This window comes from Micropterus salmoides, unplaced genomic scaffold, assembly GCF_014851395.1.
Source record: "Micropterus salmoides isolate LMB-PRFRI ecotype aquatic unplaced genomic scaffold, ASM1485139v1 Ms_hic_scaffold_12, whole genome shotgun sequence".
NCBI lineage: Eukaryota > Metazoa > Chordata > Actinopteri > Centrarchiformes > Centrarchidae > Micropterus > Micropterus salmoides.
In genome coordinates, this window is record NW_024040263.1 from 30,401,995 (window position 1) to 30,426,395 (window position 24,401).

The following is a 24,401-nucleotide window of genomic DNA, read 5'->3' on the forward strand; positions in this document are numbered from 1 at the left end:
TACTCACTACACGGTCTAGAGCGCGCTGTTGTAGATCTGACTACTTGAAGATTGTAGTATGACGTAATCCATTTTACGAAAAACTGTTATCAGTCACTATTATAGTATTACGAAATACTACGATCAGAATGTACAAAGCTAACTCTGAAAGTGGCTAAAATAAGGATGAATCAGCACTGGAAGGAGATCGGCGGTGACTTTAACGGTACTTATTTTGAGATTATTAAAGTCAATACTTTAATACTTTTAAGACCCTGCCCTGAGACAGACACACACACACACACACACGACCAAACACATGATCCTGGCCTCTGGCTTCAGGTAATAAAAAGGATCAGCTAGAATGTGTCTGTCATTATTCTGAGACAGCGTTTTTTAACAAACAAAGGAAGTAATGTTTTGCAGGTGGATATTATGGTCAGGTGTAACAGATACTGTGCCTTCTTCCTGGGTCGTAGTTTCTCCCGCCACTCCTTCAGCTCCAGGCTGTGCTCCTCGTCTAATTCCTTCAGCTTCTGGGTCTCATGTTCAATCAGCAGGTGGCACTTCTCGTTCTGAAACACATACACAGGGAAGCAGTGTCTAGAAACGGAGGGTTACTGTGTCCGAAGGTGATAAAAGTGTTTGTTTTTAAATCTGTACCTGCATCTGCTGAAGCTCTCGGATGTTGGCGTCACACTGCAGCTGCAGGTCTCTCATCTGGTTTTCATGTTTCTGCTGCTGATGGAGCCTCTCATTCTTCTGTCTCTTCTCCTCCTGGGCTGCAAACTGGAAAACACAGACACGATTAGGCTTCACAGGTAGTTATTTTAAGAAATTTGAGCTCACTGTGTTTTATCTGGCCAAAAGAATTATGGTTCATTTCATTCCATATTGCGTGTCACCTGTTTGACCTTCTCCCTCTCCTGCTCGGGGGTGATGGCGGCCCCAGTGATACGAAGGCTCTTCTTGAACATGGCCATGCGGGTCTTGGCCTCGCTGCGCTGAATCTTCGGCAGTCTGGCTCTCTCCTGTGTCTGCTTGTTCTTCATCTCCTCAATCAGACGCTGGTTGTAGCGCTGCATCTGCTCCATCTCCTGTACAGGGCACACGCCAGCAGACACGAAACATGGAGGGAGCTTCCACAGCAACTTTTTCTAACTTTATTTTTGACATTTGACAAGACGAGACCATTTTTGACAGAAACAAACCAACTAAGGGTCTTTCTGAGGTTGGAAGGGGCCGATCGGACAGAGATGCCAGCAAAACCATTGTTTCCCTATGGTACGGCCAGCATGACCTCCTCTCTTGTGTTTTTCAGTTTAGACGTGCAAGAAAGTAGAAGTAAAATATTCTCTACTTTTCAGTGCAAGATGAGGAGTCGCACCACTCGTCAATATCACACTTGGCCCAGGTGGTCAATCAAAGAGACAGGCTTTATTACTTGACTACTTTCTTCCTGTTTTGATTCTGGTAAATGTGACAGTAAGTCTACTCGTCTACTTGCTTAGTTTCACTCAGTTCCTGGTTGCCAATAGGATCATGATTATGTTACTTGATCCAATGGACACTCAACAATTGAGCCAAGATAGCTTAATAGATAGATAGAAGATAGCCACCCTCATTGGGCTCATCTCAGGTGGGGATGAGTCCGCCTACAGGTGGGAAATTGACCATCTGGTGACCTGGTGCAGCCAGAACAGTCTGGAGCTCAACGCTCTGAAGACAGTGGAGATGGTCGTGGACTTCAGGAAGAGCCCAGGCCCACCCTCCCCCATCATCCTGAGTGACTCCCCAGTCACCACTGTGGACTCCTTCCGCTTCCTGGGCACCATCATCTCCCAGGACCTCAAGTGGGAGCTGAACATCACCTCCATCACCAAGAAGGCCCAGCAGAGGATGTACTTCCTGCGGCAGCTGAAGAAGTTCAGCCTTCCAAAGACAATGATGGTGCACTTCTACACCGCCATCATTGAGTCCATCCTCACCTCCTCCATCATCACCATCTGGTACGCTGCTGCCACTGCCAGGGACAAGGGCAGGCTGCAGCGTATCATTCGCTCTGCAGAGAAGGTGACTGGCTGCAATCTTCCTTCACTTTAGGACCTTCACGCCTCCAGGACTCTGAGGTGAGCAGGAAAGATTGCAGCTGACTCCTCCCACCCCGGACACAAACTGTTTCAGACTCTGCCCTCTGGCAGGAGGCTGCGGTCCATCAGGACCAAAACCTTTCGCCACAAAAACAGTTTCTACCCTTCTGCAGCTAGCCTCATCAACAAGGTCCGGGCCGCCACTGACACTCCCCTCCTCCCTCTCAAACACTGTAGATCTTTGCACATACGCAGTTTATTTCACATATTTGTTGTTTAGTCTATGTGATCTCTGAACCATTTAATTTAAGGACCCCCCGCCACCATTATTCAAATACTAATCAGTGAATGTATGCATGGAATTGTGTGAGCAGCCAGATCAATCTCTCCGTTTACGTGGCCAATAAATAGGGCGGTAGAGCAAGGGTGAACTCTGCCAGCTGTTTTGCCCAACATACTTTGCTAAGGCGTTTTTGAAGCGGGCCGGTCCTGTAGCGATGCGTCTCTGTCCGATCGGCACCTAAAGGAGCTATAATAATAATGCTAAGTCCCTCATCCAGCTGGTACCTTCTCATGTCTCTTCAGCAGCTGGTGTCTCTGCATGAAGTACTGGTCTTTGAGCTGCTGTTTGAACAGCTGGTGCTTCTCCTGCAGATGGCGCTCTTCCAGCTCCCACATGGCAGCCTCCCGTGCTGTACGCAGACACACAAGTGAACAACAGACGAGGCTAAATTATTGCACAGAAGAACCATTCACAGGCTTACTGGAGGGGAATTTCTGCTCAACATGATGTCTCATTTTAAGAGCATTCTGTATTACTAGATGGTATGCAGTGGAGAGAAACAAGCCGGAGCAGAAGACATACAACAGTTGTGGGCTGAAGTTACCTCATTAGAAGCAAATGGCTGAATGCTTCCGATACTTGTGTCAACTAACATCAACTTTACTAATGACGTTTCAGCCTGTAAGCTTTGAACTCTCATAATTTCTACTCCCAGTAAAAGATCCTTACAAGCTCCTAAAGCACACTTACAACCTCCCGTGACTTGGTTCAGTGAGCATTTCTGAGAAGTGTCATTTGTGTAGCTCGTTGGCACTTTAAGTCTCAAGTGCTAACTGCTAACAGGCTGCTGTTGACTGCACTCAAGTCAGAGGAGGATGCAGTTAGTGTTAGTTGGTCGGAGGGACTTTCAGGCTCGTTTACAGCTGATCTGACTAACGATAAATGAGACTATTATGTTCAATGCTGTAATATGCAGAACAAGACGCAACAAGACTGTAAAAATAAAACCTTCTACAAGTACAAGAGTAGGAAATCAGTGGGGTTTATAGCACAGAACAGTGGCTGTAAGTAAAAGCTTCAACCAACCATTATTTCCATTATCAATAAAGATATTAGAGAATGTTTGACATTTTTGCTGACTAAGACAAATCACTGATGTTCACTGTCAATCAAAAAGATCTTAAACACATATTTCACTATTTGTTTAACATTGAAGCATATTAGTAAAATAAATTAAGAAATTTACATTAAGTGGATGACCCCGCCTACTGAACACACACTGAATTCGCTGCTCTCAGCCCCGCCGTCCAACACAACACCAAGAGATCATTCCATCGAGATAAAGCTGCAGATTTTTCAGTCTGTCTCTCAGAAAGTTAAATGTTTTGTAGTTCTCCCTCTGATGTCCTGCTCTGCCTCAACTATCTGTGATATACAGATTTTCCTGATGGACAGATAACTTTACTCGTTGTTAGCAGTTACTTTAGCCGCTAGCTACTGCTAACTCAGCTGGCTCTGCTTGAAATTGGCGCTCCCAGCGGTCCAAAGCTTCTGTCCTAACAATAGAGGTGTAAACCCGGAGCACCAAGCTTCTAGTACGGGCAGAGCCAGCTAATGGGACAGCTAGCTGCCGGCTAACTAGCTAGCGGCAGCTACCTTTAGCTGTAGTTAGTGACTAAATAAACTGCTAACAAGTAGGGCTGAACGATTAACCGCTTTCAAATCGAAATCGCGATTTGAAAGAACGCGATTAGCTAATCGTAAAGATGGAGATTAAAATGTAGGTTAATCATGCAGCGCATCTGACCCGTTTTAAACAGTCATGCAGTTAAAAATTCATTCTGTTTCGTCCTTGTGTGACAAACCTGCTAGCCAATCACACGTGCCATGCGCCTCCTATGGGTACTACTCACCAATCACAGCGGGCACAGGGCGTGTACATTTTACAACAAACGAAGGACAACGTCGAATAATGGCTTCAGCTGAACAGACACAGGCAGCGGCTGTGCCGCAGTTTTGTTCAGCGTCAACTCACACTTAAGTGTTTCAGCAGCGGAGCGTTTAGCCTGCCCTACGTTGTTGACATCAGGGGCCCCTCATCACCCATGTAAATTTGATTGAAGTGTAGTGTTAGTATGTGCTTTACCAGCTTCCCTTGCTTAGCCCATTAATACTGGTGCTGTCATGTCAGAAAGGGCTTTAACCGGAGCATAAGGACACATTCCTGTCACCACCTAAGAAGAATTCTGACATTGCCCTGCCACCTGACTTGTGAGCCATGTAAACAATTTGCCACTGCTGCACAGTCACACCTGACACTGCAGTGCTCTACCGCTCTGTCTCTGTAATAGGCTCTTCTAGAAAAATTCTCATAAAGTCTGTTAAGACTGCTGCTGGCTGCACATCTCTGGCTGTGCTCGTACTGGCTGAGGCTGCCTGTGTTTCACCTGGGTCTGTGTGACCTGCTAAAGACGTCTAGACTGGGTCTTGGCAGGTGCTTAATTTGGATCAACTGTGCTATTACTGGCTTATGATCCAGCATCTACTTTACTGACAAATTTAAGCATAGCCCCTGTAAATAATAGTTATCGGCGATAGATTTATTAAATATTTATTGCACATTTGTTACATATATATATTGTTAGAGGAAAATGATGTCGCAATAATTATTGTTATTACATTATTGTCCAGCCCTAATTTATACTATGACTTAACTGAATGTTATTGTTATATTATTTACTGAGAGATCTACGTCCATATTGCCCAGTCTGCCCCACTAATCAACATTTTAATAGTCAATGTGAATCCTCTAGTTTCCATCTTGCATTAGTCCAGAGTTGTAACCTTCACTGAGAGACGGATAATCACTGTCTCCAAGGGGTCAAGGGCCAAGGGGTCTTGACAATTTTATTGGGGCACAGCACATGGATACAGGGGCACAGGTAGCGACACCTATGGTTGACGTGTTGTTAATTTGTCCTTTCTTGTGCTTCAACTATGGTCAACAGCTCTCAGTGAGCGTGTTTCGTTCCGCTCTGTGCAGGCTACACATCACACATAAGAGCGTTTTGCCTGCCTGATTTTGCTGACTTGTTCAGATTTTGTTCAGTTGTTCTTGCTTTTTGTGCTTCTACTATGGTTAAGTATGCTACGTTGTTAAGTTGTTTTAACTGTGTTTATTGCTGATATATACGACCGAGAGTCTGCACACGGCGTTTTATTTTGAAAATTGACCGGATTCTCTCCGCCGTTCTATGTCTGACTTCCTGCCCCAGTCATCTGCTCTGTGCTGCTTGTCACGGCTTCCGTCAAAAATAGAGTGGCAGTGAATATTGAACTTTTAAAAAATAATAATCACAAATCTAATCATAATTGCAATATCTGGCAGAAAATTCGTTATTAGATCTTTTTTTTCCCCCAAATCGTTCAGCCCTACTAACAAGTAAAAAAATATTTTCTCCATAAAAAATGATGACATTTCACCAAAACCAGTGACTAAAGTTGTGCTTTTGTACTTTAAACAGTGAGGCCTAGTATTGCATAGCCAGACCAGATCTCCATGCACAGTGCCAGCTGGTGGCTACCCCTCGGGAGGCTTCCGGGAATGAGAATAAAGTGGGCTTTAAAGAGACTGGAGCTAAAATGGGGTGTTCAGAGAGTGACTAAAGGTGCTGAAGCAACGGACAGTATGAGAATTTTTTTTGTACATTAAAGTATTTATAAAACATTTCATAAATGCTTTTATAAATAGACACCCAAATATAAGTGAATAAAGCCAGTTATTATTTTTACCTCGGAGAAGCTGCTGCTTGTGGTTGAGACAGTCTCTCTCAATAGTGGCAAGCTCATGTTTGTGTTGCTGGATAATCTTCTTCAGAGCGCTGTCCAGATCCTGCTGCTGCTTCTGAAGAAACTCTTGTTCCTGGACAAAAGGAAGACAGAGATCATAAACGACACGAGGAAACAGGTCCAGGCGTTAATCTCAAGAGTCTACAATAAACTGACAAAGCCACAACCAGAGACTCACTGAATCTTCATCCACAATAATGATACATCGTAGCCTAAATTAGCGAGGCACTTCTCCACTGACAGACAAGGAGCATCATCTAGTGCAACAAAAACCTTTTAAAAACACACGAAGCAGCAGAGGCTTTATGAGGCCAGGTGTGAGTTTTAGAGTGTGTCTGCTGGCCTACAGGTTTTCTGCCAAGTTTACCTCAGGCTAAGCATGGCTTGAGCTGATGAACCAGACAATTCCCCTGCTCGTCAGTCACATTAATCTGGCCTACTTGGCTCACCTGACATTTTACATGCTCATGTAGTGCTCAATGATGTACAGTCAACACATTCAGGCTATCTATTATTGCCTGTCTCTAAATGTCTATAAATTACCCTACAGATTCTAAACGTAGCATGTCCACTTCGATCATGTCTGGGAACATTGCACAGGGTGCACAAGGACAACTGAAAGGACTGAATCATAACATGAGCCACTCCCTGTGGATCACAGAACATTACCCTCCTACACGTCGCACTAAAGACTGCGCACACACACAACTGAGCACAGTATGTAACTGTTGAACAACTTTGTGCATGCTACCATCACACAGTTTGAAGTCTGTTCCAAGAAAAGACATGTTGGGGAGAGCTGAGAGGAAGGAGGTAGTGTGTATCAAAATTCAAAGCCCTCATTGCCTCGTCTGGCTGTGTTCCGATAATTTCCTCTTTAATATGTTTCATGATAGCGTTTGTTACATGCTCTGTTTGCCCTGTGTCAGGGCAGCCATGAGCAATAGATGGAAATAAAATGAGACAACAGCTATGACCAGATTAGCCCCATGTGAGAAAATAAATAAGAAGTGGCAGCGCAGACTGATTTAGCCCCTGTGCAGCTAAATGCTGGTTATGTAAACACTTAGAAGACAGATCAGACAGGTGTGTCTAACTGTCAAAATAAAGTACTATAAATAGGAACTTTACAAGCTATCCCATCCTCCTAAGGGACTACTTGTGGGCAAGGGGAGTGAAAGGAAATTGAACACAACATGGTCCACATGCTAACCTCTTTTTTGCGGTTTTTCAGCATGTTCTGGTACTTGGAGAGTTCTTTGTCCTGCTCGGCTTTGATGCGTTTGGCCTCGTCCCTGAGCCGGTTGGTGTGCTCCTGCTCCAGCCTCTCGATGGTCTGCTTCTGCTGTCGCTCCAGGTTCTCCACCTCCTGGTCATACTGACGCTTCTTACTCTGGGAGGACACAGAGGGTCACATCACATGAGTGAAATGAATCGCTGTGAAAGAGGAAGCAATTCTGTTCTTTCGGTGTGTAAAACCTCAGAAGCATTTGGCGGAAGCTGTGGATGTGAACGGCGTTTGGTAGACGCCACATAAACAAAGTCTTAGAAGCCAGACAAAATGCCACATTTTGAAATAATAAAATCACTATTACAGAAGCAGCTACATGGGAGAGTCATACAAAATTGAGAGGCCATTAGCAGAGTGAGTCACTCTTAAAAGAGATCTGACAATAACCATCATTACGTAAGTTTTCAAAGTAATATGAGGCATCCAACAGAGTTCAAAAGAGGCCTAATTGGGTTTGCATGAATTGCTGATGAACACAAGCTCTGTCATAACTCTGCAAATTATTTAATGTATTGCAATGGATGGAAAATTGTAACAACTCGGTTGCGAACGACAACTTTACATTAAAATCCATTTACAATCCGTCTGCATCCAAGGCTAACACACAAAGAATTTGTGAATACCACAACATCTGGATCTGTGTACAGTGGAGAAAAGTAACACACTCAGATGACTCTTTGTCTTTTACACATTTCCCTACATCTGGACAGGCTACGTTTGAAGAGGGTCAAAGCAAACCTCTTCAAACAACCACAGAATCTGTTCTTTTTTACATTTCTTCATTGTGTTCCTAAATCATAAGGTCACAATGTTTTGCTGCACAAACATGCAATTTTGAGAGCAGTTCTGTGGACATCTGCATTGAGTGAATTTTCATTTTGAATCAAGCGGATGCAGTTTGTCAGTCAGTTTTCATGCATACGAGTTTCCAGGTGCAAGGCAGGCAGAAATGGTGACTAACAGAACAAATGATTAAATTGTTATCACAAGACAGAGGCACACTTTCCTGCCATGATCAGAAACATGTAAAGTTATTGGTCCCCAACACCTCGCAAAACAAAAACAAACGACACAGGAGTCTCTAGCCTCTTTACATTGGCTCCCTGTTTTTTTAGGATTGATTTTAAAATTTCATTGATTACTTTTAAGGCTCCCTTTGGCTGGGCTGCTGCTAATATATTAGACCTTTTAACTCCTTATGAACCTCTGTGAAATTTGAGATCTTCCGGATCTTCCTGCGTCTAGGCTTAGAACTAAAGGGGACAGAGTATTTTTTTGTCCGGGCCCCGAGGCTCTGAAACGACCTGCCCGAGGAAGTAAGGCTCTCCAAAGCCTAGTTCACACTACACAATTTTAAGCCCGATTTGCCAGGCTGTGATCAGGGGTAAATCAGCGATCGATCGGTGGTCGCCAGTCTTTATGTGTGAACTACTCAAGGACGCATCAAAACGGCTCCCCAACACATTTCTGACACATCGTCGACGCCAGCCATATATCTGGTGGAGTCGGCCGACCCGACATCCACATCCAGCCAATGAGAGCAGGCAGCTACTTTTGCACCGCAAAACACTTTTTACTCCCCTCCAGCTCCCTCTGTAGCTCAGACAATCCCTGCTACCTGCGTGTGTTGATCCATTCTCTCACCATTATTCTTTGTATTTATAATTGCTTTCTTTATAATAACAAACAACAGCTGTTTTGTCTGTAGGTTCACGCCGTTTCCCTTTTCACACGTGTTTTCGTCACAAAAGGTGGTTTGGAGACCAGCGTCGGACCCCCCGTCACCGATTAGTCACGTAGTGTGAACGCCACAACGACTTCCGTCACAAGGCAAGTTGTGTAGTGTGAACGGTACGGCCATCGGCCGACGCTGAATGTCGTGTAGTCCGCACGAGCCTAGAGTCATTGTCATCTTTTAAATCTCTTTTAAAAACACACTTATCAGAAGGCATATCCTGATTTTATCGGAGTTGCCCGTTTTATCTTATGGTGTTATTTTAGTCATATAAAGTCGCTATTTATTCTAGTCTTATGTTTATAGTCAATCTGTTTTACTTACTTGTGATTTCCCATTTCTTTTTCATTTGTATTTTGTCTCTTGCATTGTCCTTATGTATTTTATCTTATATAGTGGTGTTACGTGCCCTTTTTCACCCTGTGTTTATCTTTTGTACTTTTGTTTGATAAGTGCTATATTAGTAAAAGTTATAAATATTATTAAGGTTACACAATGATATAAAGCATGGCTCTGAAAGGGCTTAGAAAGTCAAGACAAAAATGGGCACCATTTGCAAAAGACTACAGTGAAAAGTGTTACCGGGAAGACTGCTCACATGGTTGTCCGTTGGAGAATGTAAAGAAACACAACAGCATTTTTGTTGGGATGCCTTTGAGCCCATAATTTACAGATTTGAAAACAATGTTAACACTGTGAGCCCTGACATTTCTGAGTTGGGTCACTCACCGTGGTCTCCTGTTCAAAGCGCCGGTAGATCTGTTCTTTTTGCTGCTGCAGCTTGTTGCTGAGCTGCTGCTGGGCCCTCTGCTCCTCCTTCTGCAGGAGACGCAACTCCCTCAGCTCCTGGCGCCTAGAAAGGTGGAAGAAGAAAATTGTATTTATTTATTTATTTTTAAAAGGAGGTGGTATTGTGCTAATTTTCAGGTTCAAAATTCTATTTAGGGTTTGTACCAGAACAGGTTTACATGGTTTAATTTTCAAATAACACAGGGGAGCTGTGTGCTGCAGCTCACTGTTTTTGACGGCGTGTCGGACTAGTTGCTTGGCGAGCGTTATATGAGGCGCATTTAGCTTTCATCCCGGTGACGTCACAGGGATGAAAGGGAAACGTCTGGACTACAAACGAGCTGTTTTCAGACAGTTCAGAGCAGAGTTTTCTGTGGGAGATGGGAACTCCCTCTGGGCTGGACTTTTGGGCTTTTTCACTTTGCACACCTGTTACATGCACAAAAGGTATAAAACTCAATTAAGGAGAGGGGAAAAGCCAAGAAGCACAATACCACCTCTTTAAAGCACAAAGCATGTCAGAGTGGTGAGCACTTGTTGCCTAGAGTTCTGAAACGGTGGCTTACAGATTCAGCATTAAAGAGATTAACTCCACACAGGAGCAGAGACATTTTAGATGAGACACGCCACTCAATCACATTCTCAATACAACTCTATGGGGAAAGCCCGTAACTGACGTTTCAGCCAATCGTGTGGTTCCACTGACGTAACGGTCTCTCCCCATTCATTCAGATAGGAGCCTGGTCTTGTTAGTCCGAAATAGCTGCCAGGAAGCGTTGCCAAGATGGCGGCCGAATGGTATGACTTAAAAGGCCTAAAAGGACTTTGACAGGAGTCAGGATGTACACGTAGGCTCCCGGGCAATGTATTTACATAATATTTGCATAAAACTGAAGCCCTGTGTGGATGCAAATGAAGGTAGGCGAATACCTCAGGAATCTCATCTCCTCGTTCTTGGTATCATTGTCAGTGACGATCTTTGATGTAGTCACGCTAACTTCCACTCCATCCACAATGAATTTGCGAGTCTTTTTCAACGTCTTCTTCTGACGCCTTGTGTCCTGAGAAAACAAGAAAGAGGAGTTTATAGATGTACCTGTAGCTATGCAAGTCTGCAGTACAGTTTCTTATCTTTGAGTGTGTGGTCAAGTGTGAGTTACCTGTATGGAAACAGATCCACGCTCTTTTGTCTTGGACAGAAAGCTTGAGATAGACAGATTGAGGTCAACGCTGCTGTTATCTGCGGCTGAGACGCTCCCCGAGTCTGAATCTCTCTCCTTATCATCCTTAGCTTTGTCTGGAACAGTCTTCTCATCTTCTGCATTTATTTTATCCTTTTCTGTTGGTTTCTCGCCATTCTCCTCTTCTGGAAGAACTTTGTCTGGCTCTGGTAGTGTCAGTGTCACCTTCAGATGTTTGTACTGGTCCTCCTCCTCCTCTGCTGGTGTGCTTGATTCCTCCACAACAGTCATCTTTTCCTCCTGAGGAGTTTCAGTGACCTCTGAACTCTCTGTGCTGGTCTGTGTATTGGCTGGAACCTCAGCTGTGTCCACTTCCTTTTCATCCTCAACAGCAATCTCCAGCTGCTGCATTTCCTTAGCAGGTGCCTCTGGTTCAGCCTCTGGTCCTGGGGAGGCAACATCTACTCCTGCTTCTGGAAGCGTTTCCTCCACTTGTTTCTGTTCTACCTCACCACCCTCAACTGGAGTGATTGAACACTCCTCCGTGTGCTCCCCAGCGCCAGGGGCAGCGGGCTCCTCCACAAAGCTAGTGTCCACCACATGGTTGGCCACAGGGAGCTCAGTGGGCGTGGCCACAGGGAGCTCAGTAGGCGTGACCACAGGGAGCTCAGTGGGCGTGGCCACGGGCAGCAGTGGCTCAGCCTTCTCAGGGACTGATTCCAAGACGGAGGGAGAGACGGGGATCTTCTCTTCCTCTGTGCTGGCCACGCTGACATCAGAGGCGGCGCGTTTGTGACCCTGAAGAAGAGACAGAGGTGAGGAAGGGTGGTTTCTCCCAAAGCCAGAACACAACAGGGGTCCACTGACCAATCACTGTAAGAGCTGGAAAAAATTGCTGACAAATCCATATCTTGATGGACAAGAAATGAACGGATAATAGATGAATCATGTTCTGATCGAGTCATTTTTCAAGCAAAAATACAGATTTGTTTTTCTTGGTTTTCAATGTGGTATACTGAATATCTTTGGGTCAAATTGCATTCTGGGTAATAGTAATGCACACATTGTATAGTCCAAATAATTAACTGATTAATCGAGGAAATAACCAGCAGATTCATCAATAATGAAACATATAAAATTCTAAAATGTTTATAACGCTGAATCAGGAAAGCATCAGGGCTGCAACTAATGATTTTGTTTTAAATTAAATTATCAATTAAAGCTATGTTAATCATTACGATTACCAAATGTCACATTAACACAGAGCCTAAGGTGAAGTAGGGCTGGTCGATATGGCCAATAATGTTATCACGATAAAAAACATTTCTTACCATTCGATATCGATAATTACCACGATAAATGTCAAATCAATATTTATTTCAAGTTTAAAAGCTGATTTTTGCTCCTGGGGGAAATTTGAGGAAACCAGATGGTTAAAAGTGGCTTTAAACTTTTCTTTATGCTCAGAACATAACAAACACTTGATGCCAAACTGCAGAGCTCTTCAAAGCACATCTTCCCATTTGAGAACCTGAAAATTACTATTAAATCTGTAATCAAAATATTTGCTCATAAATCTTTAGTCAATTAATAAAGTAATCAGTATAAAGTACAACCCAATGTGTGGCATATTGTTCATCTGCAAATTCAGTCTGCCCCGTTTAATGAAAACAAAACTATAAAAAGTGTTTGCATTCTTCGCTCAACTATGCTAATTCCTCTAGCAAACCTTTGACAAACTGATGAATGTTTACACACCAGATGTGCTTCTGTCTCTTCCTCCTCTTCTTCCTCTTTGTGCTCCTCAATCTCCTCGGTGACCTCAGCCTTCGCCTCGGCTATGAGCTCCCTCAGTGGCCTGTTGTCTATCACACTGGACACAAATGAATGCTGTGCAAAAGGCAAATAAAATAAAAAACATGATCAGAAATCAACGTTTAATTTATATGTTAACACCTTGTGCATAGCATGTGGTGAACTCAACATTCAACAGTGCTTCACTGAAAGCACTTCGATGTGGTTGGCAGCAAAGACCGGACACCCCACCAACAACTAATCCCATAGATTTTGAGATATAAACTGCTCACAGTATAACAGACTGCGCCTACTTTGACTGTATAAACCACAACAAAGTATATCCAAATAACATTTAAACAATATGGGTTAAAACACTTACATTCCTCCACCCTGTTACTCTGTCATCCTCTGTCTGAGTGACTTCACAATAACAGGTAAATAAATTGATCAGTTAACTTCTTTCATGCAAATTAACGCAGGACCTAACACAGTGCGTCTACATCTCGTTAACCTCACCTTCTTTGGATTAGAAATATGCTGCACATATTCTATCGCTGGCCTGAGAATATGCAGCTTCTTCGATATCAAAATCTTCATCGGTGGCAGACCGCTATTTTGTATTTTCAAGCCCATTGAGTCTTCCTCTGCGCAGAACAATCCTTTAGCCGCAGCGCTGTACAGTATTTGCTGTGTGTGTGTATGAATGTGTTCTTACTGCAGCTCTGTACCTAAGTGGCTCTGACTTGGCAAGCACTTTAAACCCTATGGAAAAAGACCGCTGACGTCAACCCGAGCACAAAGGGATGAGTGTCAGTCTTGCCAGGACACACGATTTAGTACCTGACACAGACCTGACACCAAGCAGGTAAACAGATGTCGGACTCTAGGACTGCTAATGCTCTGAATGGCAGGTGGTACATGGGTATGGGATGGGGAAGGTAGGATTATCTCAATTTCAACACAAAGGTACCTGTAACAGCTGCGTCGGACTCCATCTGTTGTCCACATTCTTGTCCAGACACCGCCTTAAGAAATCACTGAATTCTGGGGACCTTAGAGGTGGAAACAAGCAAAAAATAAAACTTCAATCTTTTTAAATTTATTCTTTACTAGAGGTATTTACAAGTAAAAATTATGTACAAAAGAACAACAGAAACACAAAGACATTAAAAGGTAACATGTAGAATTTACACTATTCTCCACCTGTCGAACAATAGGGGGCAGCACATCACATATAATTATAATAACTGCCGTTAGCTAGTTAGCTCAGTTAGCGGTCCTAATAGCTGAATGAATCCGTAATGGGCACTGAACCAGAGGCGGGTGGGGGGGTGGAACAACAGGACAAAGGAGCTCTGGGCGGTGACTCACCAGCGTGATGGCTGCATCAGGGTAGGGGGATCAGCCTTGGCTATTTTCAGCAGGACTCTCATGGGGTTCATCTCGTGATTGGGTGGCTCAATCTGTGCCAGCTCAATCAAGGTGACCCCAAGGGACCAGATATCAGCCTTGTAGTCGTATGGACGGTCCTTGGACGTCTCGCACATCACCACCTCTGGAGCCATCCTGGAAGTCATTGAAAGGAGACGTGGAGTTCATGGATGTTTATTGTATTGGGTGCAAGAAAGGCAAAAGGGCAAACCTGATGGTGAGCAGTTGTGTATGTTAATCGTGTCTTTGGTCATTTTTCAACAAAAATGGGTTTTGTTTTATTTTCCCACTCACCAGTAAGGCGTTCCAATGAAAGAGTCTCTCCTCTGCAGCGTCTTGGTGTTTTTGGCAGAGACACCAAAGTCAGCTGAAAGACACGTGATTCAACAGAAATTAGCCAGAGGAACAACACGGTCATCATTTATATTCCAAATGTAGCCACACAACCCATAGTACAACATGAAAATCTGTACCAATGAGCAGCACAGTAGCTAATCTCATCAGCACATGAAATGAACACAAAATAACAGCCCAAAAAAAACATATGCTGTTATAAAGCTCTTCCTACATTTGCATGATGACATCATGCCTTGTTTGTATCGTTTATGAGTAACAGCTCATCAGTGCCCCAGCGGGCAGATGCACAGGCACCTCTGTGTGTTATGTCTCTGGACAAAATGCTTGCTGTGTTATTTCACCGAGCTTGTTCCATTCACCAGCAGTGACTCATTCCAAGTAAGCTGCGTTACTGCATCTGCTGTGGATACGTGTGTGTGTGTGTGCACACACTGAGCAGCGAGTCCAAACAATTGCTGTACATAAAGCTCACTAATTCATGTTGCCATGTCTGCAGTGGCCATGCAACAGAAAGAGTGTGCAGTATACAGTGAATTTCTTTTATGGCTCTCTTTTTAAACGGAACATTTTCAGGATACTCTCATAGGAGAGATAAAGGGGGGGGATACTGCATGAGGGCAAAGGAATAGGTGCACGCCGGTGTTCTAAGAAGAACAGGAAGTTAGTTGTTTGCATGTTTACCAGCACGCTAAACAGGTGGGGCTGCAGCAGAGGGTGCGACACACAGCTCATGGAGGCAAACTTTAAAAACTTCTGCCACCAATTGCTGAAATTTGAGTCAAATCTCATCAGATTTTAGATTCAGTGTGACTTAGACTTTCCAATCTCCACAAACAATTTGTTTTACTATTTACTGCATTTTTATTTAATATTTGATTTGTTATTACTGGTAGGAATAATGGCCAAAAACTACAAAAATGAAACCGTATGTGTATCAAACTGAAAATGGCAAGTAAATATTGCGACTTTTATGTCATTCAGGAAATGCTCTGTAAGAGGAACAAGAGCAGCACAACTCTGGATAAAACATACAAAGAGTCCCAATATTCTTTCTTATGACTGTTTTGCATGTATAGAGAGTAACTGCATGATGGGGATCATGTGACCTTGCAAGCTTATTGCATTACTAGAGCTAAAAATATATTGTCGTAAAATTCAAAGAGGTAAATCTGTTTTACCTTGACCCGACCTGTGTGACCCACGCAGACGCCTGAACCTAACAATGTATTTGGGCTGTATGTGTGAATGCAGCTATAAATGGATGGTTTCACTGTACAGGACATTCCTGTGCCATATCATTAAGAAACATGAGATAAATACATGGAGACTATGGCTAAGGGCAAGCAGCCTACATTGCTAGACTGTGAACTCATTTATGGTTTTCCCCTGGAAAAGTAAAGAAATTGCCGAAACTGAACCAGGAAAAATGTACTTAAGCAAGACAACTGACACTAGCTCCTAACTTTCTCCTATACCCTGTTTGTATAGCTTACAGTTTTCTCCACTCATCCTACAACAGTACACATTTAAGCACCTATGGATCTTCATTTTTCCCCTCCCTGAAACAAAGAAGTGGATGTCAAAACATTCCCTGCAGTTCAATGACTCCAAATCAGAGATTGCACAGCAGCATTAACAACCTCTCCTCTAGCCCTGGTGGCTTATCTAATGATGTTAAAAAAGAGGCTGCAGTCTATCTAAGAGTACTCAGAGAAGCGAGCACATCACACTAATCCTTGTTGCCCTTCACTGGTTACCCGTTTTAGAATTGATTTTAAGATTTTACTGCTTGCTTTTAAAGCCCTGAATGGCCAGGCGCCTGCTTATATCTGTCGCCGGATAATCTCTGCTCGATTGCTGCTTGAGATCCTCTGGCAGGCCCCTGCTAATGGTTCCACTATCTTCACTTGTCACCAAAGGTGACAGGGCTTTTGCTGTCCGGGCCCCTGAGCCGCAGCGCTCCTTGCCTGAGGATCTCAGGAAGACAAACTCAGTGACCTCTTTAAAGTCTCTTCTTAAGACTCACTCTTGGCTTTTTCTTAACTGATGTTATCTGATGTAACTATTTAAATGGTTTTATCTTGTTTTGTTATATTTTGGATTTTATTTACTTTTATTAGTAGTTTTTATTGAACCAACAAATCCACAAAGGATGCCAACTTTCAACACAATCTCCCCCATGAAAGTGATTGACGAACTGATTGGCTGGCTTAAGTACCACACTCTGCAACTGGATATTGGACTTTCTTACAAACAGACCAGAAGAGAGTTTGGATTGCCGGTCACACCAGAGCCCCCCCCCCACTGCTGTGTGCTCAGCCCCCTCTCCTGATCATGCTGTACACCCAAGACTGAATCCCCCGACATGGAGAGAACTCTTGTAAGTGTTGTTGCATAAATACTTGTGTGTTCATGATGCACAGTTCTAACAAATAATAATAATTAATTTAATGTAAAGTTAAAAATAGCGCACTGTTTCGGGTTCCAGCGGAGCAGATGGCTACGAGACTTTGTTACACTGCATTAAAAGTTACAAATGGACTTTCAAGGGACTTTAAAGGATTTAATAACCTCTTTTCACACAAGCGGCCAACAAGGTATTTTACCACGTCATCTTTGCTATGCTAGGTGTTGTTTGTATTTTCTTCCGCTAAGCTATGTACTGTATAATGCACTGATATATGTGTACTGTGTTGATTTATAAATGTAGTTCTCACGGCGTGAACAAAGTGCGGATGTATCAGAGAGACCAGACGTGCCCGACCTGCGTCTGTGTTGTTGTGAAGAGAGCTACAACTCTGTTGGACCTGAAAACATCACATACTGGCATGGGAAGTGGGCATGTGCACGGCCCGGGACTGGAGGGCTCTGGAGCGGGTGATTAAAACCACTCATTGGTACCCAACTCCTGAGTATCAGTGATATCGGTGAGGTGAGGCACCCAGCCACAGCCTGTTCACCCTGCTGCCTTCTGGGAAGAGATACAGAAGTTTCTGCTGCCACACCACCAGACTGCGGAGCAGCTTTTTCCCCCAGGCTGTGAGACTCCCAAATTCATCCTCAGCACTCCACCATGTAAAGTTTTATTTCTATCTTCTTCTGCTTATTCCTTCACCCTGTATATCATTTTGTATGTTATGTTTGCTTTTTGTGAGTAGCATAAAATGAATGACAATTTTATCTCATTATACAACCCTGTTGTAAAATAATAAATTAATCTACCTTGTTTCTTATTGTAAATCACTTCGTAACTTTTTAAATCTTTGACTTTGCCCTTACCCAGCTTGACGTCACCGTCCAGCGTGAGGAGGATGTTGCCAGCCTTCAGGTCTCTGTGGATGATGTTGTTGTCGTGAAGGTAGACGAGGGCCTGCAGAGTCTGCTTACAAACCACCCTGATCTGAGGCTCTGTAAGGGGTCTCTCCAGTTCTGCAGAGGGACACAACACATGCTTAACATTCCTGACTGTGGAATCCACTAATCCAACCTAATCATTGATAAAGGATTAAGCTACATTCACTGTATTGACGAATGAAGCATGTGATATGCGGTTGGCCTTTCACTTTGCTTTTTAGTGCTGCTTTCTGGACAGTTTCCTTTTTGACATTATAACAATGCTGACTCACCTAGCATGACAGCATCCACAGCCCCTCCTGCACAGAACTCGATGAGGATCTGCCAGCGAGGAGAAAAAGGAACAGAGTCACAGTGCGTTTATCAACATTTGCAACACAGTTTTGATTATGTAAAATTATTACGCATCACATTATTATTATTATTTAGTGGTTAGCAATGAGCTGTGCTACAAAATGAATTTCATAAAGAGGTGAGCACAGGCCATTCATTAGGCAGTAATGCTCTAGTTGTACCCAGTGACCTTTCAAATCTATTGTCTATCTATAGTTCTAAAGCTCAGAGAGAAATGCTGGCCTCCATGTATTTAGTCTGCTGGAATATACATACAAAACTCTAAAAGGCACTCATCATCATCACTGCCGCCATCACAAACCCTAACTACTCACATGGCTAGACAATTTGAGAATGAACCTCCACCTAGTCTGAATGAAACCCTCTGAGCCCTTAAAGGCATTTAGGAGCTTTCAGTATGCCGGTAGATGTAAGAGGATTGGCCCAGTTGGGGCCACATTGTGGAAAAGGTCTCACACAGCTGCTAGGTAGCTAGCTAGCTAGATATATTGCCAGACTTTAGGCCTGTAAATAGGATTAAAGTTTCTATGGATACGGCACCTCAGGCAGGGGTGAGTATGATAATGTGTCTTTATCGAGCTAGACACAAGGCTAGCCTTATGGCACGATGCTAACTCATCCATCCACACTGAGGTTTGGGCAACAACACGTTAAAGAAGAGGAAGTAAAGCCACGATTCTGCAATTCTGTAACCATTGAGAAACTAATTGTGGTTGATATGTTGGTTAAGATACTCGCTTTATTTACAGGGTCAGCCTGCATGTTAAATGGAAAGTGACAAAATCTTCCTAAAAACACTTTTCACCAAGGTTCGGTGGCATTCTTTTATTCAGTTGAGCTTTTCAAGACTGTTCTACTTACAACAACAAAGCCCTTACAAGACATACAATGCCTCAAGTCTCAGAACAGTCTTGGCTATTCAACACGCACGGCATTATACGTTTCACTGTAGGCGTGCTGTTGTTTTAGTGGCTCTGTTGTTGTACAATAGACACCACAGTGGTTTTTCAGAGTGGCAGCAGGCAGAGAGGAACCACGGGCCAGGGCTGTGGTTTCCTCTCCCACATGTTTATTTGACACACACAAATAAATGGACAAGCATGCACCAACCAACATAATTTCTAATCCACTCATGTGGCACAGAGAGGGAGGATGTAAGACTGTATATGATCTCACCAACATGTGTACAGGCCTAAAAGGACAGAAGTATCAGCAATGTCACAGCCTGAAGCCCTAAACTGTTGCTGTGCAATTGAAATAGTTGCTTAACACAGCACAGGGCAACGAAGGTCAGTGAGTGACACAATTTAGTGTGCAGTTATATAGTGAGTCACCTCCCAAACTTTCTTGGATTATGTGGAATAAAGCCTTTCATCTCAAGGAGGAAATGTCCTAGACACTCTCTCCTGTTTGCAGGGGCCACACAGGCCAGGATAAAAAAAATAATAAAAAAAAATCAACAACTGCCATCAGCTATGACCATTGTTCAGAGGACAATGGCGAGGAAAAGGGCAGAGCGCTCAATGAAATGCACTGAAATTAAATACTCAGGTTAACATGGGAGTTTATAATAAACTGACTGTCTTGTTGAATGCTTGTGTGGTACTTCCGATTGTGCACCATGGCCTTGACTCATGTGTTAATGCCCTGTTTCTAAATCTGTCCTTCATCTATGTAGTTTTATCCTTTTTAAATCCTTGCTCTGCATGGTTACATATTGTGTGTGAATGATAGGAAAGAGAAACCCCTAAATGACTGGTTCGGACTGACCTGCAATCCACCTCAGTCACTGAGTTCCTCAGAGACTGATTATTTATTCATGAACACTTCCCTCACGTTTAGCCCTCAGGTATAATCCATAACTACTGAAACTATTTGCTCCAGGGCCAAGGTATAAGGCACTATATATACACACACACACAACTAATCAGTATTCATTGGAGCCCACACACTGATGCTCCACTAGACAAAACTTCTGGTAGTTTTCAAAGATACAAGATGACAAAATATATCTTTGTTTGCAATAAGTGGCTACAGTAAAAAAAACAAAGCTATTTAAAAACAAGCCCATATCAAAAGCGAAGGGATTATAAACTGGTATGATGATTAACTGCTCTCAAAGCTGCTTGTTTCTGCTGCTCGTGGGAACTTTGGCCTCACATTTTGATAACAATATTAGAGCAGGAAAGGAACTTAATTACAGCTTATAACAATACTGCAGGTTAAAGGCATTTATACAATTTTGAGCCCATTATGTCAATTATCATAAAAACTGAAAAGCAGAGCTTATAAAACAGACTCAATGAAACAGTATTTCTTCTGTGATTTTATAGAGCAGATTTACAGTGGGGAGAAATTTACTTTTACTTTACAATTTTAGGCTAATTTGAACGGCTATATTAGGTCCATATTTCTTCTGCTTGGGTGACATGGAGGAAACACTGACGACATTAGCACTGCAGAGACCACATCCCTATACTCACCCAGAGTTTGCTCTCATAATAGAAAGCGTCCAGCAGTTTGACGATGTTTTGGTGGTCGCAGGAGGCCAGGATGTCGATCTCCACCATGTAGTCCTCCAATTCCTCCTCGGTCTTTGTGTCAATAACTTTGGCTGCAGCTAGGATGCCGGTCTGTTTGTTTTGAGCCTGTAGGAAGAGAACGTTATTAAACTGTTGAATTGCCAAAGGACTCGTACATTTATTCACTTCAGTGTAAAGTCTTGCTTGTCTTGGATCTAGTTCAGAAATGTTGTGTTTGTCCCCGTTTCGCTGCTCTAAATGAATCTCAAAGACTCATGGACGGCCAAATCTGGTTTATGTTGGACTTTAAGTTGCCCTGACCTCAGACCTGCAATAAACATCTCACACGCCTTTAAGAGGATCTAAAAACAACAAATAACCCCCCCCCCCTGCTTTGCTGTAGGTCTGCGCAAGTCAGCAGAACATCAGAAATGTCTTGTTAAAGTGGAAAGTGAAATTTCTCCTGTTTGTGTTGGCTCCTCTGCAGGCAGGATGTGCTCAATGAAGTCGGCACAGCAATATGGGATGCAGCCACTTCCTGGTGACCTGCCCGTGTTATATAATAATTACGATAAATGATCTGTTTTGGTACTTTCTCCTTCTTCTTGAACTGTGGGTCTAGTTCATGTGAGCCTTGCTGTTGGAATGCTGGGAAATTGGCAACCTGTGACTAAATCATTGTGCAAGAAGATTAGGCTTAATTTAAGCACAATACAAAGTAATGCCAGCATGTAATCTTGGTGAAGTCCAACTATTCCACCACTTCCAAAAATAGCATTTGGCAATGAAGTACAAAACAGAACATCTGAACTGCATTCATAAGCCACAGACTTCCTGGTATTGGACTTGGTCGAGCCCTCCTGTGTGATCAAATTTACTGTCACTCATGCAAATGAAGCTTCTGGCTCCAGCTCTGAATGAGGCTCAAACCAAACAATGGCTCCATTAAAATGATAACAAGGGACGCTGCTTTGACAGTGTAAAAGGGGAATTATTTGGCTGCTTTGTTTAGAGCAGAGAGGATAAAAACATCATCCACCAGCATCATAAAAGTAGATTTTGCTCCAGCTTTGCCTGCAAATGAGACCAGTAAGTTTCCAGAAATGAGTGGATCTGATGACACGTGAGTCACATGGAAACAAACTTCCTAGGGAGAAGGGACAAGCCTGTTGGATATCTGTGGAGAGTAATATTTGACCCTACCTCTGTCACAGGGCTGGTGTGCTGCTTTGAAGATGGTGGGTGGGTCAAAGCAATGCAACACTGAGGTGACACTGCTGGCACGTTGTGTCGGGATTCAAAAACAGGATTTCTGGGTATGTAACTTAGAGGTTACAAAAGACTCAGGTTTACTGAAGGAGACATTACGTACCTTGAACACTTTTCCAAAGGCGCCATCTCCCAATTCACCGATTATGTCCCATATTTCCTCTGGATTCTCATCTCTGCGGACGTGTTCATACTGTTTCTTCTTCTTCTCAGATCCCAATTTAAATATTTTACGGAAATTAAAAAACGACATGGTGAATCCTGGGTCATTCAATTAGCTAACGTTAGAAAGTTGACAGTGGATTTAAACTTTAAAGTGTGGGTTTCCTTTAGCAATAGCTTTTGGAGTAACGCTCCAAATTTTCGCTATAAATACCCGCTTGGTCAACACAGCGTGTAGCTTTCATAATAGTTCAGCTCAAAACCTAGCTTAGCCTCTGACACTGTTTTGGGCAGTCCAGGGTCATTGTTAGCCCCTAAAAAAAGTCTTAAAAGGTTACGTGTCCAGCAAAAGAGTTTTTTGAAATGTAAGTTAGTACGGAAAGCTTGTCGTTGTTCCAACTCCTGACTCACGTTAACGTTAACGTTACCCACTGGCTCGACAAACCCCGTGCGGCTTTTTTCTCCAAAAGAAAACAAAAGATGAGTAAGGCGTCCTCCCAAATAGTTGTATTCCACAGAATAATTAGTTTCCTTAAGGGTACAAATGGATACAGGTGGTCCGTACATGAAGATTTGCTAAAACGGTAAAAACAGTCATCTCTCCCGCGGTCCGGGACAGGTTTAGTTGTCTAGCGGATTTAGTGTCTGTGCGCGCTCACGAGTGCGCGCGACTGCGGTTCTTTCTCTTCTTGCTCCTCGTGTGTGACAGTTGGCGGGGGAATTTCAGTCTCCTGCTGCCCTCCCCTGCACCGGAGACTGAACACAAAGATATGTTGGGGGGTATGTTTAAAGTATTCACGACGACGCTGAGAAACAAAACAATTAGTCTGCGGTGTACCACTTGTTCTTTGTAGTGTTACTGCATCCATCGGCCGCCATCGCCTCAAGAAACACTACGGTCCGGTTTCTTTGTGTCTCTGAAACTACAAGTCCCAGACACCATTGCGAAAATTCCCCAATTTTGGGGGGAAATCAGCCTCTCATATATATATATATATAGGCATATAGGCCATTTTACAGGAGTAATATAGCCTGCTGCAAAAATGAAAACCCAGAACAGGAGTAAAGACTATATTGACCATCGCCAACACAAGATGTTCATATTTCCAGATGGTTCAAATGAACAGGAGACTGGGTGGGAACTGTTGGGCTTCTGTAAATAGCATCATAGAGTACAGTCTAGACCTGCTCTTTTATGAAAAGCGCTGTGAGATAACTGTTGTTGTGATTTGGCGCTATATATAAATAAAATTGAATTGAATTGAATTGGGCACACAGGAGATACTTTCTTCATCCCTCGCTGTGAGGTACCAGTGAAAAACATGTAACATGTGCGCATCTCAGTTACTCAGAATGGTGTTAGCATTACAATGGGTGGAAGAACATAACCAACCCAGTGTTGTAATTGCTTCAGATAGCTTGTCCGCACTTTCCAGAATAGAAAGTCCATCAAACACTCCATAGAATAGACAACAGGTCAATACTGGCCTATAAATGCAGTGTATGGAAAATCAAACTCAAATGTTTGCTCCTGGCTTGCAACAGGTATGACGAAGAAAGAAGGTAATTAATATCAGTACTAAATGATGGAAAACACAAAACTTCATTGGGGACATCTGCTCAGAAAGAAAACATGAAAAGTATGCAATCCTCTAATTCGAGTCGGAGCGGAGAGAGTTTTGCTGGAATTGTGTTCGAGCGTGTTGCTGAGAGTGAGCATTATTTGGCGAATTAGAAACAAACTGTACCGTGAATGTGACTATTGTGGGTAAACGTACAGACGAAGGTAGTGATAGTATGTCATGGCAGGATGTAAATAAAAAAGGAGAAAGGGGGGTGCGATAGTTCTGGAAGTTCAACCTATGGTTTAGAGGGGGGCGACATGTCCAAAAAAGTGAAGCCTATAATGATGAATGTGAATGGAAGTGATGATAACGTTCAAGAGAAGCCTGGGGGCA

At 43.2% G+C, this 24,401-nt stretch overlaps 1 protein-coding gene across 1 annotated transcript in view; it reads right to left on the minus strand.

Moving 5' to 3' along the window:
• slkb (STE20-like kinase b) overlaps nt 1-23,217 on the minus strand; it is a 26,605-nt gene extending 3,388 nt beyond the window's left edge. The window contains exons 1-17 of the mRNA XM_038714548.1: nt 22,385-23,217; nt 20,974-21,138; nt 18,409-18,457; nt 18,062-18,211; nt 14,720-14,792; nt 14,366-14,560; nt 13,965-14,046; nt 12,956-13,087; nt 11,177-11,995; nt 10,947-11,077; nt 9,957-10,080; nt 7,415-7,594; nt 6,145-6,274; nt 2,637-2,761; nt 885-1,076; nt 643-768; nt 441-554 (exon numbers count right to left, since the gene is read on the minus strand). Of these exons, the coding sequence (XP_038570476.1) occupies nt 441-554; nt 643-768; nt 885-1,076; nt 2,637-2,761; nt 6,145-6,274; nt 7,415-7,594; nt 9,957-10,080; nt 10,947-11,077; nt 11,177-11,995; nt 12,956-13,087; nt 13,965-14,046; nt 14,366-14,560; nt 14,720-14,792; nt 18,062-18,211; nt 18,409-18,457; nt 20,974-21,138; nt 22,385-22,534 (2,937 nt within the window). The 5' untranslated portion in view covers nt 22,535-23,217. The remainder of the gene's footprint in view (nt 1-440; nt 555-642; nt 769-884; nt 1,077-2,636; nt 2,762-6,144; nt 6,275-7,414; nt 7,595-9,956; nt 10,081-10,946; nt 11,078-11,176; nt 11,996-12,955; nt 13,088-13,964; nt 14,047-14,365; nt 14,561-14,719; nt 14,793-18,061; nt 18,212-18,408; nt 18,458-20,973; nt 21,139-22,384) is intronic.
• Nucleotides 23,218-24,401: the final 1,184 nt, after the last annotated feature.